Source organism: Ambystoma mexicanum, chromosome 9, assembly GCF_040938575.1.
Source record: "Ambystoma mexicanum isolate Mex_15411 chromosome 9, UKY_AmexF1_1, whole genome shotgun sequence".
NCBI lineage: Eukaryota > Metazoa > Chordata > Amphibia > Caudata > Ambystomatidae > Ambystoma > Ambystoma mexicanum.
Window position 1 is genome coordinate 284744112 of NC_090931.1, and position 16321 is coordinate 284760432.

Genomic DNA, 16321 nt, shown 5'->3' on the forward strand with positions numbered 1-16321 from the left:
ACTAGGTCGTGGTCAGACCACACAGTCGCTTCCACCCTCACTTCAGAGATCTGCTCTTGGAGCGAACTGTCCATTAAGATGTAGTCAAAAGTATGGGCTCCAGAGAGAAAGGTGAATAAAGGTTCTTGGCCCTCTCGTGCCGCATGGGCATCCCTAAGCCCTAATTCGTCGTTAATGCTCTGGAAGACGGCTGCCAATCGCCTTGGCGATAACAAGTCCATAAAGGGCTGATCGGCTTTTCTGTCGCGATCAGGGTCAAAGACCATATTAAAATCCCCTCCCACCACAAGCGCGCCCTCATTAAAGGTCACGATTTTAGATTTCACCTCTAACCAAAAGCGATCCTGGGCCTCGTTAGAAGCATAGATAGCAACCAGAGTCACCTTGGTGCCCCTAATTTCTCCCTTGAGCATTATGAAATGACCCTCCGGATCCCTGCATTGGGCTTTCGGGGCAAAGTGTGCATTCAGGAGACCACTATCGCCACCCCTCTTTTCTTAGCTTGGTACGAAGCATGAACAATCTTTTGTATCGACTTCGCTTTCAGGGTCGGCTCACCGCCCCTTACCCAGTGGGTTTCTTGAAGAAACAGTAAGTCGAGCTTCAACCTATTGAATTCCTTCACTACTAAGGACCTCCTATAGGGAGAATTGAGACCCCACACATCCAGAGAGCCCACGGTCAGCGAATGACTTAATTCAGCCATCTGGGTATCAATGTGTAAGCTCTGAGCCACTGGGAGGACAAACTCCTCCAAAGCACTCCCCCTGACTGATTCTCCTCCGGCTCCCCATTAAACATCACGCCACGGCAAACAGACTCCAAGTGGTTGCAGCAAACATAACCGCTATCAAAAAGTAGGAACCCCTTTATCACCCCTCCGACCCCCTTCCCGAGCGCCTGGGTTACCTGCGACATTGAACCTGCCGCACGACCAGGCCACCAAAGGCTGCCTCCACCAGGGCGGCAAACAAAAGAAACCCGACATTCTGACATCCCCCTCCGCCCCCCCCCCCCCCCCCCCAACAACCCAAACAGAAAACTGCGTCCTTCAACTCTGCCCCCTTCCCTTCCAGGAAACACATTTGAATGTATAAGCAGCACCCCCATAATGGAGACCATTAAACAGCGGTACCCCCAGCCCCCCCAAGTGGCCCAGGGGAAACATCCAGGCCTAAGCTCCGCTTCCAAACCCTGCAGAGCAATACACACACTGGATCAAGTTAAGTGACGGGCTTCTCCGGGGAGGAAGGAGCTACTCTTCTGAATTTTCTGTGGCCACGGACACGGCGCCTTCCTGCAAAATGTTCCGTATTACGGGGCTCCACCACCTCCTTACTCCTGCTCTCTCCGCCGTCTCTCGGGGGGTGGAGGGGTCGGGGATCTCCCAGCAGCTCCTGAGTTACTCTCTGTAGGTCATCCTCTGAAACGAGTATTTGTACCCCTCGACCTCAAATGAGAGTGAAAATGGATGACCCCATCTATATCTCACTCCTTTGGACGGGAGTCACTTCGTCAACGGACTGCATAGCCACTGGCGCGCTAGAGTTAGGGCGGAAATATCCTGGTAGATCGTGACCTTAGATTCTTCCCAGTCTATGAAGCCCTTCTTCCGCGCGAGCTCCAGAATTTTGGCTTTTTCAGAGTAATAGTGAAATTTCACAAGGATTGATCGGGGACCTCTGGCGGGAGCTCCGGCTCTGTGGGCTCCATCAATCGTTGGCTCATTTGTGTTCCCCTCAAACAGTTTTCTTACAACCGCATTCACAATTCTTGCGACATCTGCTTGTGTTTCCCACTCTTGATCAGGAACGCCTAGGAATCTCAGATTGCAGCGCCGCTCTCGGTTTTCCAAGTCATCGAGTTTGAGGCAAACTTTCTCCCCTCTCCGCTCCAGTTCTGAAAGACGCATATCGAATTGGGTTTCGAGGATGTCTACAGAGCTTTGATTAGCTTCCAGGGCTTGAACTCGGTCATCCACAGAGTCCACTTTTTTGTCTAATGAGTCCAGCCTCTCGCTAATGTCCGCCCTGAATCCGCAAATCTCCTCCAACAGGGCCGCCATACCCCTGCTCATTGATTGGGCGTCCAAAGCTTCGGGCTTGTCAGTGGCAGGCATGATACACCCTTCCCTCGCCTCTACAGAGGCGTGCTGAAATCTCTGCAGGGACTCCACCCAGTCCATCGTGGGGGGGGGTATAGTCAGACACCAAAAGGGGGGGGTGTTTAAGACACCCCCCCGGGGCCTGTGGAGGGATTAAGGGACGTCCGGACAAGGTGTCCGCTGGAAGAGAGGTCACCTCGGCGTAAGCGGGGCCAGAAGATGCCAATACGCTCCGGGTTCTCAGGACTTCTGCACTAGTAGCAACAATTTGTTTCACTTACTCTCCTTTACCTCTTGATTTCAGCTGACACCAAAAGGACCCCGAGTCAGAGCCCCGAGGGGAGCTACCAGGCGGACAGCTCAGATGAACAATTGGACCGTTGGATTCAGCAGAATTTAGTTGAGGCAGTTGGAGATGGCGGTCACCCCCCGTAAGAGCAATGTACAGTTCACTCAGGTTCTCGCACCTGCCCAATAAGGAGGAACATCAGCGGGCACAGGACTCTCCTCTAAGAGTTGAGATTCTGGGCGCTTGCTGCGTGTCAACAGGAGGATCCCCAGCTGCCCCAGTTCAGAGCTGCAATATCCAGATGGCAGACTCAAGAAAGTCTGGGACCTTAACGGCTGGCATAGGTATCTCTCTTGAAGCTCTCCCCTGTGCTGTGAATACTGGAATAACAAGTTAGCGCCCAAAGAAAGTTCCCACTAAGATGGGGGGCGCAACGCTGAGGGGAGTGCTAAACACTTCTCAGATGCTAGCACTCCGCAGTTTTCTCGTGCAACCAAGTCCACACCAGGCACAGAAGGCAAAACCTAAGTATACACAGCCAACAACCATCTATAGGCCTGAGGGGGAAGTCCGGATGTGAATTGAGAGACCCACTGGGGCCAGAAGCTCTTTCCACTGAGCGGAAGACAAGAAGCTGGAAGGTCCACTGGGTGTGCGGGGCGAGCAGTTACTTGCAACCCAGCCAGGAGTTCGCCTTAAACAGCAGACTGTGTCTATGCTCTTCAAACTCCTTGCTGAACAAGTTATGAGGCCGATGTGGGGAGGGGGCCACACCCCCCCTCTAGGCCCCCGTGGACATTGCGCTGTGGCCCTTGCCCTTTGGCTGGGGATAACCGCAGGAGCACAAAGGATCTGCACTATCGGGACTCCAACCAGATTTGTGGGCGGGCGGTGCTGAACATGAATCAACAAGCCTCCCCGCTGTGAGAGGTGTGAAGGCTGGGCAGCTCCAAGGGGGTCCCCGGGCCGTGAGGAGAGGCCTCACTGCCACCCGTGACAGCTGCTCTCTCTCCCAGCAGGTGAGGACTTGCTTGCTCAGGGGCTCTCCCTCACAGGCCTGGCAAGGGGCCGGAATGAAGGTGCCGATGAAAAATAGATGGTAAGATGGCAGGCTGGCAGGGTAGGGAACCCCCAGGCGGGTGAATGTTGTGCAGGATTCCAGTTGGGGGCCGCAGCTCTCGAAGGAGAAAGAGCGCAGATGAACTCCCGCCGGTGCTGCTTCGTGGAGTTGGGCGTCTCCGGCCCCAGAACGTGAGATGCACTCTCGGGAGGGGGAATGGTCAGTCTCAGGCCAGCATCTCAGGTATTCATGGGCCGCTGCCTCCCCTCAGCTCCCCCGGCACTGCACCGCGTCACTGTCAGAGATAAGAGCGTGGGGTGCTGGGCTCGCGCCTGCGGTCCCCAGGCGCCCAGCCTCCCTCGTTGCCTCTTCTGCAGCTCGCGAGGGAAAGGAGCTGGCTCAGACGGGGTCTGGGGGCCACCGCAGTGCACCTCAGCGCTCGATCGAACCAGGCCTCAAGCCTCTCTCGCTCCACACCCCCTGGTTGATTTCCGTGGGGCTATGAGGCCGCTGGAGTGACACTCTCCCTCCTGTCTCCACTCGTAACTCTGGATATACTCTGTGTCAGAAGACCGGAGTTGGGTTTATTCGGTGCACCGCACTATCAGAAGGCTGCAGTGGGGGTCTGTTCTTCACGCCTGAGGGGTTTGGGGGGGCTCAGGTCCCTTAATTCGTGCCCTGAGGAGGAGACAGACGGATATGTGTTAGAACATATCGGCGCCCCCTGGTGGCTCCCCAACTTTTTTTTTTAATGAATACACTGTTTCCACATTCTTTCCAGGTATCTCTGAATTCTTAATAAGATGGGTAATATAATGGAGGCCCACCTTAGAGAGCTCCAACGGTCTTAATGTCCCATGATGTCTACCCCTACACCTTTGCTTTAGAAGGTGGCTCCATCTTCTTTTACCAATTCAGTTCTCTACCAGCTCTATTGCAAAAAGACCTCAATTCAAAGCACCTGCAATGTACGCAAAGCCCTATATAGGAGATCCTAATGTCCATATTAATACAGTACACTCACAATGTGGAAAACTGATTCGCAAGGTCATAAAATCACCAAAAAGAAATTTAAGAAAGCGTGGAAACCCAGGCTTTAAGGGAACCAACTCTGCCCACCGCCAGCCACACCTTGTTTCGAGGCATCATGCTTTTGTAACATGTAGCACGTAAACACGTCTACCATGTATTGAGATGCTGTAGATAAGTCCAAGGGGTTTCATTAGTTTGCCTTTTATCTATAATTGTTTCATGATAACAGTCATAACATTTCAAGGGGCGATATTTTATATTTTACGAATTTGTATAAATCATATAAATAAAGAAGTCTGAAGTGAGAGTGAGAATAATTCTAGTCTGTGCACACCTGTGAGATTTAAATTCATTCTGAAGCCTCTCCAGATCCAGGGATTTACACATTGAGCAAAACAAGACCCTTTCAAGGACAACAGAAAGTAGTATGTAATTTGTACATGCCAAGAGCAGTAGCAAACTGAATAACTAAAATTAAGAGCAATAGCAAAATGCAGCATACAAGTACAAAAAAGGCAACAAAACCAAGTTGAGATCTTTGGCACACCTTTCCTGTTACGTCATGCTGATTTCACATAGTACCTGAGACTGTAGGATGGAAACTGAAGTCATTGCTGATGGCAAAGCTTGCAGATTTGCATTTTTTAGATTCAAACTTCAACCGATCTGAAAAAGAAACACCCCTTTTATTAACATCCTGGGAAAGTTTAAGTTATCTGATGATATTTGGTGGGTAACCTCCTTTCCTCCAAACGTGTTGGCCAACAACTCACATGATCTCTTACCATTGACTAAGCTGGGTAAGGCTAATTCGAGCAATAGACCAAAACATCCAGAAGGAAGCAGGTTGCCCATTTCATCATTTCAAAGTACGGCTGTACCATTTATCACCTTAACACACTACATTTGCAACCATGAGGATCTCATTCCAAACATGCCGACAAGATCACTCGCCAGCAGTATATAAAAAAAGAAAGAAAAAAAAGACTATATCAACCAGGTTTAAAGACTGACTTGCGTGTCTTGCATACAGTATTCATGAACTAACATGATCATGACTCAAAATGCTTGCAAATTGATGCAAATGTTATAGTTCATGCTCGTTCTCTCGCTTTAGCCTTTCACCCCACTTTCCTGTTGCCTTATCCCATCTTTTGTCCAACCTCAGCGCTTCAAGGCTATAGAAAGGAGTCATAAGCGACAGGCAAATAAACATTAAATAAGTAATCCAAATTTTTTCTAGACCAAAGTGTACTGTTTAGCATGAAATTAATTGCATATACATGAAGACCCTTCCTCACTGAAGAGCCATTCATTTGGAATGTTCCGCCATATGAACTGTACCAAACCATTTCAAAACCTTTCGGACATTAATGACGATTCGGTGGATTTTTCTGTACTGCAAGAACAAATTACATTGTACAAGTGCTTTAACTGTTTGCCTGTTGCTACATGTGCACTTAACTAGTCCTCCACAACTATGCACATACATGCTGCATACAGGACATGATCGGTGACAGACGGTAACACAATGCACCATATAGAATACTTGGGGGGCTCTGGCAACTACTGCACGTTGAACTCAGCGGCTTTGTTGCTTGCAGGGATACTCCACCAAGGGCTCGCTTCTTTTACACCCACCCCTTTGGGGAATTCGAAATTTGGACAGCATATAAGGAAAGTTGGAGAAAAGTGGGATGGAATGACAGCAGGCCCATATCTGTAGGGCATACAACGACCACAATTCAAAGCGTTATGGTACCATCGCTTACACAAGTTCATCACACAACTTCATCAGTTAATTTCAGTTAAGAAACTTCGAACGCCTTAGGAATTGTAGATTTTGACAGTATATCAAAGTTGGATGCATGTGGAACGGCATGCCACCAGACTCATGAAACGTAACACAAAATCGTCACTTATACCCAACTTCATCAGTGAATGAACTCCAGTGAATGGATTTCAAACGCCTTAGGAATTGCAGTTTGGACAGCATGCCATTAAAGTGGGCTAAATGTGAAACGGAATGACACCAGACCCATGCTTGTAGGATATACAATGACCCCAATTTAAAGCGTTATGAAATTCGTTACATAAAAACGTTACCGAAATCGTCACTTATGATTTCATATTATAGGGTTGATAATATGGGCATACATCAACAATCACAATTGCCATTTTTACCAACAGTGGATTTCGCAATGAGAGCAAAGCAAGAGTGGTCTATAACATCTCTCCATCCTCCAGCCCTCGTTCATACATACCTATCAAAACATTTATGGTGAGTGGTGGTTCTTGTCCTGCTCAAGCCTACATGATTTTCCTCCGAACGGCTGCTTCCTGCTCTTGCTGGACCAGTGACAGCTGAATTGTTCAATGAAATGAGCCATTGTTACTGAGATTCATATGGCCAGTATCCAGTCATCTCACTGCGGATTCGCCTTACTACGGAATAACAAGTCTGCAGGTCAGACTGTCCAAGGCCTTACCTCGACTGCTCCAGGAATCTACCCACATGATCGCAAACGCGCCATTACCCCTCCTCCACCTTGTCTGCCTACTTGTGGTGTGTCACTTCCGACCCAGCCCAATTCCTCTCGACCTTGGAGGAGTGGACAATGGGTCTTCTTTCCCTCTCCCTGTTGACTTTGGGAACCGGGGTGTGTGCCACTGGATTTTTTCACTACATGTCAGACTCGTTTATCCCCCACCCTCAAGGCACATGGATGCAGCATTCTTTGCCACAGTAATGGGGCCACACTTAACAGACTCTCTGCCTAGGTTAAGTCACAAAGAAGGAACTCCGATTTCTGCAAATACTGGACAGAGCACTTCTTTTATATCGCCAAAGCTGTGTAAAACCTGCTTATCTGATTATGCAGCAACATAAATCACTTTTGTTGTACTCGCCTATGATGTTTAGATTTAGCTGTTGTGTTCAGTGCCCTTTCTGGATTACCAAAGGTAAAGTTTGTTGCGTATGTTTGTTGGTCAGCCACCATCCAATCTCCCATTTGTAGCTCAGCAAGGCATCTACCTTGAGCAACCAGAACAGCAGACTATGTGCCCCACAGTATGCTTCAAGTTAGGGAGATTTTTGGACAACCCTCTGGTTAGGGTTATTTAATCATCCAAGCTAATGGTAGAAGAGTGCTTCACCCAAAAAGGAAGACCAGACCCTCCAATGTTTTCAGGGAGGTACAATTAATCTAAACGGAGATCACAAAGGAATACACCACATTGGTATACTGCAAATATGTACGCTTTATTTCTAAGGTCACACAACATTTTCATGATAGGAAAAGTAAGTACTCCTGCTACACACAGTACACAGGCTAGTTACACATAGCAGGGCATAGTGCAAGTAAAACGTAGTAAATTACCAGTAAACCCTATCTTTAACTAAAAATGTAGGCCCCATACCTAGTGTTAAGCACTGTAATATAAGTTTTCAGATACAGGGTAAGAAAAAGACAATATTACACACAGTAAAGATCATGTTCAGGATGCAAGGGTACCAAACAGAACTTTGCACAGGGTTCCCATTACATTCTAAAAGCTTTATACATAACACATATGCATAGGGCATATTACACTTCAAGGAGGGAAACAGTAGCAACACACAGATGCAATGTATATCTTATGCAGGAGTGTAATAGAAACATTTTAAAGATGCCTCATAAATCAGGGTCAGTTTCTAAAAATCCAGGGCTTGGTGAAGAACTTCAGGGATCCTAGGGGCACCCTAGAATAATGCCACCGTTCAAGTAATTACCTGGCACTGTCACTTATAGGAGTTGCAGAGTTGGGAACAGTGCCCCATAGGAAACCACAGGAAAAGCCAGGCAAAATGTCACTTTCTTTCCATGGGTACTGAGAAGAATGCAATCAACTGCAGGGGGCACAAGTGGAGACCCAGAAGAAGAGATCCAGTGGGGGGGGAGGGGGGGGTTCAACACCCAGCAGCCCCAGGAGCAGGAAAGCATAGCCTAAATCAGCCCCCAATATTATCCAATGAGGAAATGTGGTAGAAGGGGACCTTCAGAACTCAATCACTGACCATGTGGACCCCTGAGAGGGAGTATTGGGAATAACCCATCAACCCAGTTCTAGAGGTAAGCACTTGCAGTGTTTGCTTCTAGAAAGAAGTTTCCCGAAGGTGAAACAACCCGGTAAGTAACATTCTTTTTAAAGGTTAAAATTATGGATCCAGGCACCCAGACATGGGCACCCTGAGCCAATGAAGAACCCAATGGCCCCAAAAAATAACCGTCTGGAAAGTGTCGGAAGCAGCCGTGGTTTCTGTGGCTTTGGTTTGTTCTGTTAACTGAACGGTGCAGCTTTACGCTTTGGAGTGTATGCTGTGAGGTGCTTTCCTCTAGCCCTTTCTGAGAGACAGAGGGTTGCCGACAGGTGTATTCACCCTTGTGTCCCAGTGACTAGTGACTTAGAAGGAAAGTTACTCCTGGTCGGTAAGCTGCTTTGTAAGCTGGAAAAACGCTGGTAGGGTGTGTGTACGCCCTCTTTTTTTTTTAAGTGAATACTTGATTGGTGTGTCTTTTTGGATAGTCCCCCACTATGTATCCCTGATCAAGGAGGGGGGAGTACAGTGACTGCAGGGTCCCTCATAGGTTCTCTTTGAACTGACTCCACCACCAAGCTGAATACAATTCGGATACAAATCATATACAGCGACAATTGCTAATTTTATGCGTGTTTGGAGCCGACTTGGAGCGGATTTAAAAGGACCATAAAAGGGACTCGAAGGGAAAGGAACCGAGGCATCCCAAATCGACAAGCAAAGAAACAAGGAGAGGAGTTTGCAATCAGGGGGGGGCAGTCTGCGGGTTGTGGCTTGCTGGACTGGGAGGAATTGCCCTATTGAAAATTACCCTATTGCCCCATTGAAAATTTGAGATTGTAGTCCTTTCCTGCATCGCCCAGTAGGTGCACAGCTGGAGGGGGGACAAAAATCGAAATACTTAAAAACAGATGGCTAAAATGTACTATTTATGGAGTGGATCGCTTACTGATGACTTAAGGTCTCCAGAATTGGACTTTCTGTTTGGGATGGGGAGTGATTTAAGGAACACAGGAGTCTCCATCAACTACTCAAAAAAAAAAAAAGTGTAGCACTTGCGCAAAATCTTATTGATAGCGAAAATATTCAAGATAAATTATCATTGGGTACATCTATCCGCTCCCAACCCTTTACATAATATAATTCAGCTTTTGTTGGTGGTTTGGAATATACAATTACCACGACAAACATTCAGAAGAAAATAAATGAATGTTTCATGGCTAGGAAAAGTTGGAGTTTAGACAATGCAGATCGTTTTGAGGCAACAACGAATTCCAGAATAGTGTTGTATGGTGATTTCCTGGCAGAGAGAGGAAACACTGAGGCTGGAGGATTCTAGTCTGGGACCCCCTCCAGGACCCCAAATAACCACTTCACTTCCTTCAATTAAATCCCTACCTAACCAATCAGGGAGGTCATGAGACTGTAGAGGGTCAAATTCAAATCTCACTGGATTATGCTGGACCATCAAACACCGCCAGCTCAGAAAAAATTCTTGAATCTGCTGCCACTTTAAGAGCTTTGTATTTCGTGCTCACGTCTCTAGTGAATGTTTTTGAAATGTTGAAGAGGGAGGTCCAGGTCCACTTTGGTATTCATTTGGAATTAGCAAAGGCCATGACTAACACCGAATCGACTGAAGTAGGATTAAAAACGGCCATAAACACAACTATTTTGGATGTGGTTAACGACTTACGAATCGTTATCGTGCAGCAAGAACATAGCATAGGCAATCTATAGAAGGTCAAGAATAGCGCAAGGATGAAAAACTAGGTCAACCATTGTGTCTCGGCTATGCCGTTAATGAACTTAGGCTCTCTCTATCAAACATTGGCTGCTGAACAAATTCATATCGATGACGAACATAGGACGCAGGCTGCCCTGGATATGGATGAAATCCCTCTTTCAGAGTCGGTCCTGGAAGAATTTAGAAGACTGGCACATTTTGCTAATGATGATGTAATAGAAATTGCTTCTGATCAGAATCTAACAGTCGGATGAAGTGGATTGTCAAGAGGTCACAGCTCAGACACCGCGCTGAGAGGTCGCAAGGTCCAACAGAGGATCAAGAGGAAGAAGAGAAATGATGACAAATGGGGTCCAACTGGTAACCAAATGCCAAATCCAAGAATCTTAAGGCAAAGAGGATAAAAAATGCTGTTAAGTCAATTTGTACGGTCATTATCTACTCCTCCCGTGACTCGAAATCAATGTGAGCCAAGAAGGAAAGCCTCCAAGGGCAACAGGGTACAGAGTTTGTCGCCTACGGAGAGTCCTAGGGCTCAACCTAATGTGAGCCTGTGCACTCAATCGAGTAGCATAAAGGATACATTAAAACGGGCTCCTATTTTTGGTAGGGGAAGAAAAAATCTTACTGATCGGAAAAAATAGCCAAGAACTCCGGCAAGCTTGCTTCTAAGTGAATGGAGCCTGAGGATTTGGCTTCAGTAAGAACTGTTACCACTACCTCAGGGACACAAACTGAGGAAAAGGTTGCTTTGGGAAAACTGGAGCCGGTTTTCTATAAAGTAAAGAAATAAAGATTTTGAGCCTGAAGAGAAATTGATCAAATATTCCAAAAAACAAGAGGGGGTTGTCAGCAAAGCCTTGTTGGATATATATGTATTGTCTCAGGGGTCTACAACAAAGGACCAAAGTCTGATTGCCACCGATACCACACCAAAAGGAAATACAGTTGAAGATATTAGATTACAGAAGCCTACCAGTCCAACGCTCAGGGGTGTGATTCGAAAGCCTCCAGAGGACAATTCCTTCGCAATTCCTAGGGTATGGGTTAAGTTGGCAAAGAATGTTGGTGGGAACAATGAGGCTCTGAATCGGAATAGATTCCTATCTGTAGTAAAGAAAATTCCTCAGCTCCATTTGTTCACATTCACCGAGATCGAATCTGTACGTTTTCCCTACTATGATTGTCATTACATCATTGAACTTGGATTAAAGTCGCACCAGGGAGCTGAAGCCTTACTGTTGGCTAGTGAAGATCTTAATCGCTTGGGCATAGACATTTCTGCAGTATTGTTCTAGGAAGAAAAAAATCTAGGAAGGAAATTTACCGGAAAGGTCAAGATTAAAACAACAAAGCAAGAGTGCTTATAGCCCTGACCATGAGACATCGCGAGATGGTCCCATCAAGAGTCCTGGACAGTCTGACTTAAAAAGAGATTTGGTCCCTACTGCCAGACATTAGCCAAGTTGTGATCATGTGAAAATGTGCACTAGTATGTTGTCACTTAAAGCTGCTGGATTGAAATACGCGGGGTTCCTCTGCCTTTGCTAGTAGGGTCTGAGGGACTTTATATTCGGTAATCATGACCCTCATCTTTTTCAAGAAACGTGGCTGACCCATCGTTTAAACCTAGATGGATTTTTGATAGCACAACAATTAGCCATCAAAGGAGCAAGTGGTCGCCCAGTTGGTGGACTGCTTATAGCAGTTAAAACAGCCTTAACCTCAAGTTATGAAATAATACCATCTTTGGATGAGGGCTAATTGGCAGTTCGGAAGGGCCTAGGCTTTATAGGATCACTGGTGATGGTCTATCGGAATCCCGCCTCATCCAATCTAGCTGTTTTTCAGTCAGCCCTGTCCGATTTGCTCACAGAGATTAAGATGTTGGATGGTCCTGTAGAAATTATACTTGCAGGTGATTTAAATTCACAATGCATTAGGTCAGTGAAAGCAAACAGCCTGCTCGCTTTAAAGAACCCAACGCCAATGGTGAGATGTGGTTGAAATTTTTGACTAGTTGGGATCTACAGATGGCAAATGGTAATGTGTGCAGATATATTCCACCTTCCTTCATCTGGTCTCGTGGTAATTCTGCATCCACCATTGAGTACTTACTACTTACAAGAAATTGGTTTGCAGAGTTTTTTGAATTGCAGGTCCTTAACAAGGGCTCTAGTGATCATGAAATTCTGGTGGGCTATTTCAATATTCTCCAAGGTGATGGGGAGCGTGTGCATGATGAAAGGGTAGCAGTAAATCAGGCTAAGAATAGAATTGTGAAATTTAGACAAAACGGTACACGTCTAAATGTAAAACTGATGGGGTCTAGCAAATCTCTCTTGGAACTGGAACTTGAGATCCTATGCAGCCCACTGAATTTCATCAATTTTATTTGGGAATTAGATCAACAGCTAACCTATACAACCCCAAGTATAAGAACCATAGTCATGGCCATAACGAAGAGGTTAAGCAAACATTTTTTAACTGAGAAAGTAGTTAACTGCAATGGGCCCACCCCCCACCCAGTGCCAAGGCCTTTTTTGGTGATTTTGGTATATCGCCATACAATGCCTTCTAATGTTTTCTCGTTCATTAACCCCTTAAGTGCCAACAGCGAGGCATCTCGTCCTTGGCGACAGGGAGGTAATCCTAAGGACAAGATACCTCGTCCTTGGCACTTAAGGGGTTAAGGAATCTGAAATTCCTATGTAGAACCTCTTTAGAATTGTATAGGTTGTCTATCTAAGGAACAATGATAGAGGTTGGTCCCGTTCTAAAAAATACTCTCAACTGCAGAACGATGCTGAATTAAGGAGCACTCTGCTAAATAAAATCTTTCAATGTTTCTGGACACTAGTTAATAGGACAAATGACACTCAAACTAGTGCAATTAATGTCATTCAAGAAGCAGCCTGGTGTGAGTACTTTGGAAATATGTACAAATCTACTCCAGGGAATGTACGTAATAGCAGTTGTGAAGAAAATGGGAACTGCCCATGGATGAGGATCGAATTGTAGATCCAATTAAAAAAAAAGAATTCCTCATCTAGCACTTCGAGCCCTAATGGCATGACAAATTCCATATTTACGCTCAACCCACAGTTGTGGTTAAGAATTCTGAAGCTCATATTCAAAGAGATCCTGGATAAAAGGATGATTCCACTGTCCTGGAGGTTAACAATCAAGCAATCCTGTTAATTACCACCTGATTGCCTTGTTGGATGCAGATAGTCAGATTTTTCCTGGGTCGGTACTGCATGAGGTGGAAAGTTGTGTTTAAGGCCAAGATTCTCTCCAAACCGGGGATTGGATTTAGGAAAGGTCTTTCCACCACTTTAAAGGGATTGATCATGTCTGTAGTGTCGAATGAGTGCTGGAAAAAAGGCCCCATATTATATGGAGCCTGGTTAGATCTGTCACAGGCCTTCGAAAATATGAACAGGTAACATCTATGGTGGAAACTGGAAAGCTGGGGTATGCCGAGCTCCCTGTTGGCCATACTTATTGGAATGCACAAAGATTCTAATCTGAAAGTCCAGCTGAACAAAGGGGGCTTATCAGGGGCAGTCCGTACTGAAAGAGTAGTCAGACAGTGGCACCAACATTATTTAACTTATACATGGCTGACTTAGGACCGTCAGTAAGATCTCATGGTTTGATTATCCCTAAGATCGGCGGACAATCATTGAGTCGGATAGCATATGCAGATTATATCCTTTTACTCGATCATTCTCTCCAATTGAATTACGTTTGTTGAACGCATTTGGTGAATATGCTTTGGAAAATAATCTGTTGGTAAACCCTACAATAACCGTCAATGAGAATAGACATACTGTTTACAATGGATGTGTCCAGCCTGTATACGAACATTACCCATCAAGCAGGTCTTGAAGCAATGGAGTGGATGCTACTTAATACAGAAGAGGCGGCAAAGGTGACTGATTACTAATCCTTAAATTACTCACCATTGTACTTAACAACAACTTCTTTATGTTGGAGGACCGCTATTTTGTACAACTATCGGGTACCTCAATGGGGCCCACAATGGCCCCTAGTTACGCTAATACATATATGTCTTACTTGGAGGAGACTCAAGTGATATATAATCCATGATGGGCAAACAAACTCAAATGCCTTTTCAGGTACATCGATGATCTCTTCGGAGTATGGACTGGTACTGAAGAAGAATTGGGAGAGTTCTTTATATTTATGGATACACTTGCTCCAAGAATTAAGTTTACACACAAATACAGTAAAACATCTATAGAGTTTCTGTATGTACTAGTCTATCTTAAATGGAACAAATTGGAGACCACAGCCTTTACTAAATTCACAGACAGAAACAGTCTCGTGCTAGCATCCAGCTTCCATCCCAGAAAAGCCAGAGAGCACCCCTCTAAGTCAACTGCTGAGATATAGAAGGATTATATCTGACATCAACATCAAAGCAACAGAATTTGCCAACACATTCATGGAAGAGGATACAACAAAGAATAAGTACAAGAACAAGTGTCAAAGGTCAAAAGTACATCCAGACCAGAAGTCTTCAGACAGAGTACCAAAGGCACAAACAGTGACCTCGTTTGTGTGACTATGTACTCCCCACAGAGCAGTCGGACAAACAAAATAGTTAAGAAAAATTGGAAGAGGTCATCACTAGACCAAACACTGGCAAAATCTTTTCCCACCTCACCCCCCGCCCCCACCCGTTTGCATACAGCAAAAGCAGGTCAGTTCATTACCACTTGATTAAGTCTGACTTTAGTCACAAGAAAACAAAAAAGACGACCTTTAGTGGAACAATTCCCTGTAATAACTGTTGTCACAATAAAATCAAAGGGAATTATGTGAATCATCCACACAAGGGATACTGTATTCCACTTATGCACATATCGACCTGTGATACCAGGAATGTACTTTATGGTATAAAATGCCCATGGGGCTTGTACTACGTGGGCCTCACCGGCAGGAAAGCAACAATCCGGTGGGGTGAGCATAAATCAAACATTCACCCGTCATCTGCAAAATCGCCTGTTGAACAATACTTTACTGAACAAACATACTATCACACACATCCAATTCATAATCCTTGAACATGTCACTTTACCCAGAAGAGGGGGGGGGGATAACCTTACCAAACTCTATATATTGGATTGAGAAACTAGATACTATGCACACACGAGGGATGAACCTAGATTGGGATTTGAATTGTTACTTATAAATTAGAAATTGGTTCAATCATGACACACTGAATGGTTGAGACACAAACAAAACTATGCATGAAAAGGTTGTAACTCACAAAAGACACCTATATGATCCATGTATCTTGCATAATAAGTCTGAGATATCGGTGATCTATTTAATCTTATTATTTTAGCTTTTTGTTGTGAATTGATGAATGTATTATGTAAATTATAAACGCACACCCAGATGTAATCCGGGTGAATACCAGGAATTGACCCCATATACAACTGCAGAGAAACTAAGTTAGTTACAAAATCAGTTTTAGACATCTATGTAATCTGTATATGTTACAAGTTATTTCTATTGTTGATGAATTAGTAAAAGGATTTGCTAGCCATGAATGTACATACAGATATCGCCCTGGGGATAATCAGTAGATTATTGCAGCCAGGGACCATATATATAACAGCGATATTCAAAACCCATTGGGACTTAAACTAAAACCAAGTGAGTTTTTTTTCAAATATCTGAGTCCACACGGGACAACATGTTTTAGTTATAATTAAAATGAAAGACTAGCCAGTTTAGGCACTCCAACATGGTGCATAGAGAGAATATCGTAATACTGGTACTCGTACATGGCAGCATGACAAATTATAACAAAGAAGAGCCCACTAAGCGATTTAACAGAGGATTCGGTGGATAACCCTTACACAAAACACTCCTAAGATGGCAGACACATTCGCCTCACGACTTGCATAAAAACTGACATGCAGCACGGTTGCTTAGCACCAGGCTGATGCCAACAATGCGAGCGAGTC

The 16321-nt window shown here is 45.2% G+C and overlaps 1 protein-coding gene across 6 annotated transcripts in view; it reads right to left on the reverse strand.

Annotated features, from left to right (window-relative positions):
• Positions 1 to 16321, reverse strand: part of CUEDC1 (CUE domain containing 1) — a 1053353-nt gene that overhangs the window by 144659 nt on the left and 892373 nt on the right. For all 6 annotated transcript variants that reach the window (XM_069614650.1, XM_069614646.1, XM_069614649.1 and 3 more), the window contains one exon: positions 5068 to 5151. In XM_069614650.1, coding sequence (XP_069470751.1) covers positions 5068 to 5151 — 84 coding nt within the window. The remainder of the gene's footprint in view (positions 1 to 5067; positions 5152 to 16321) is intronic.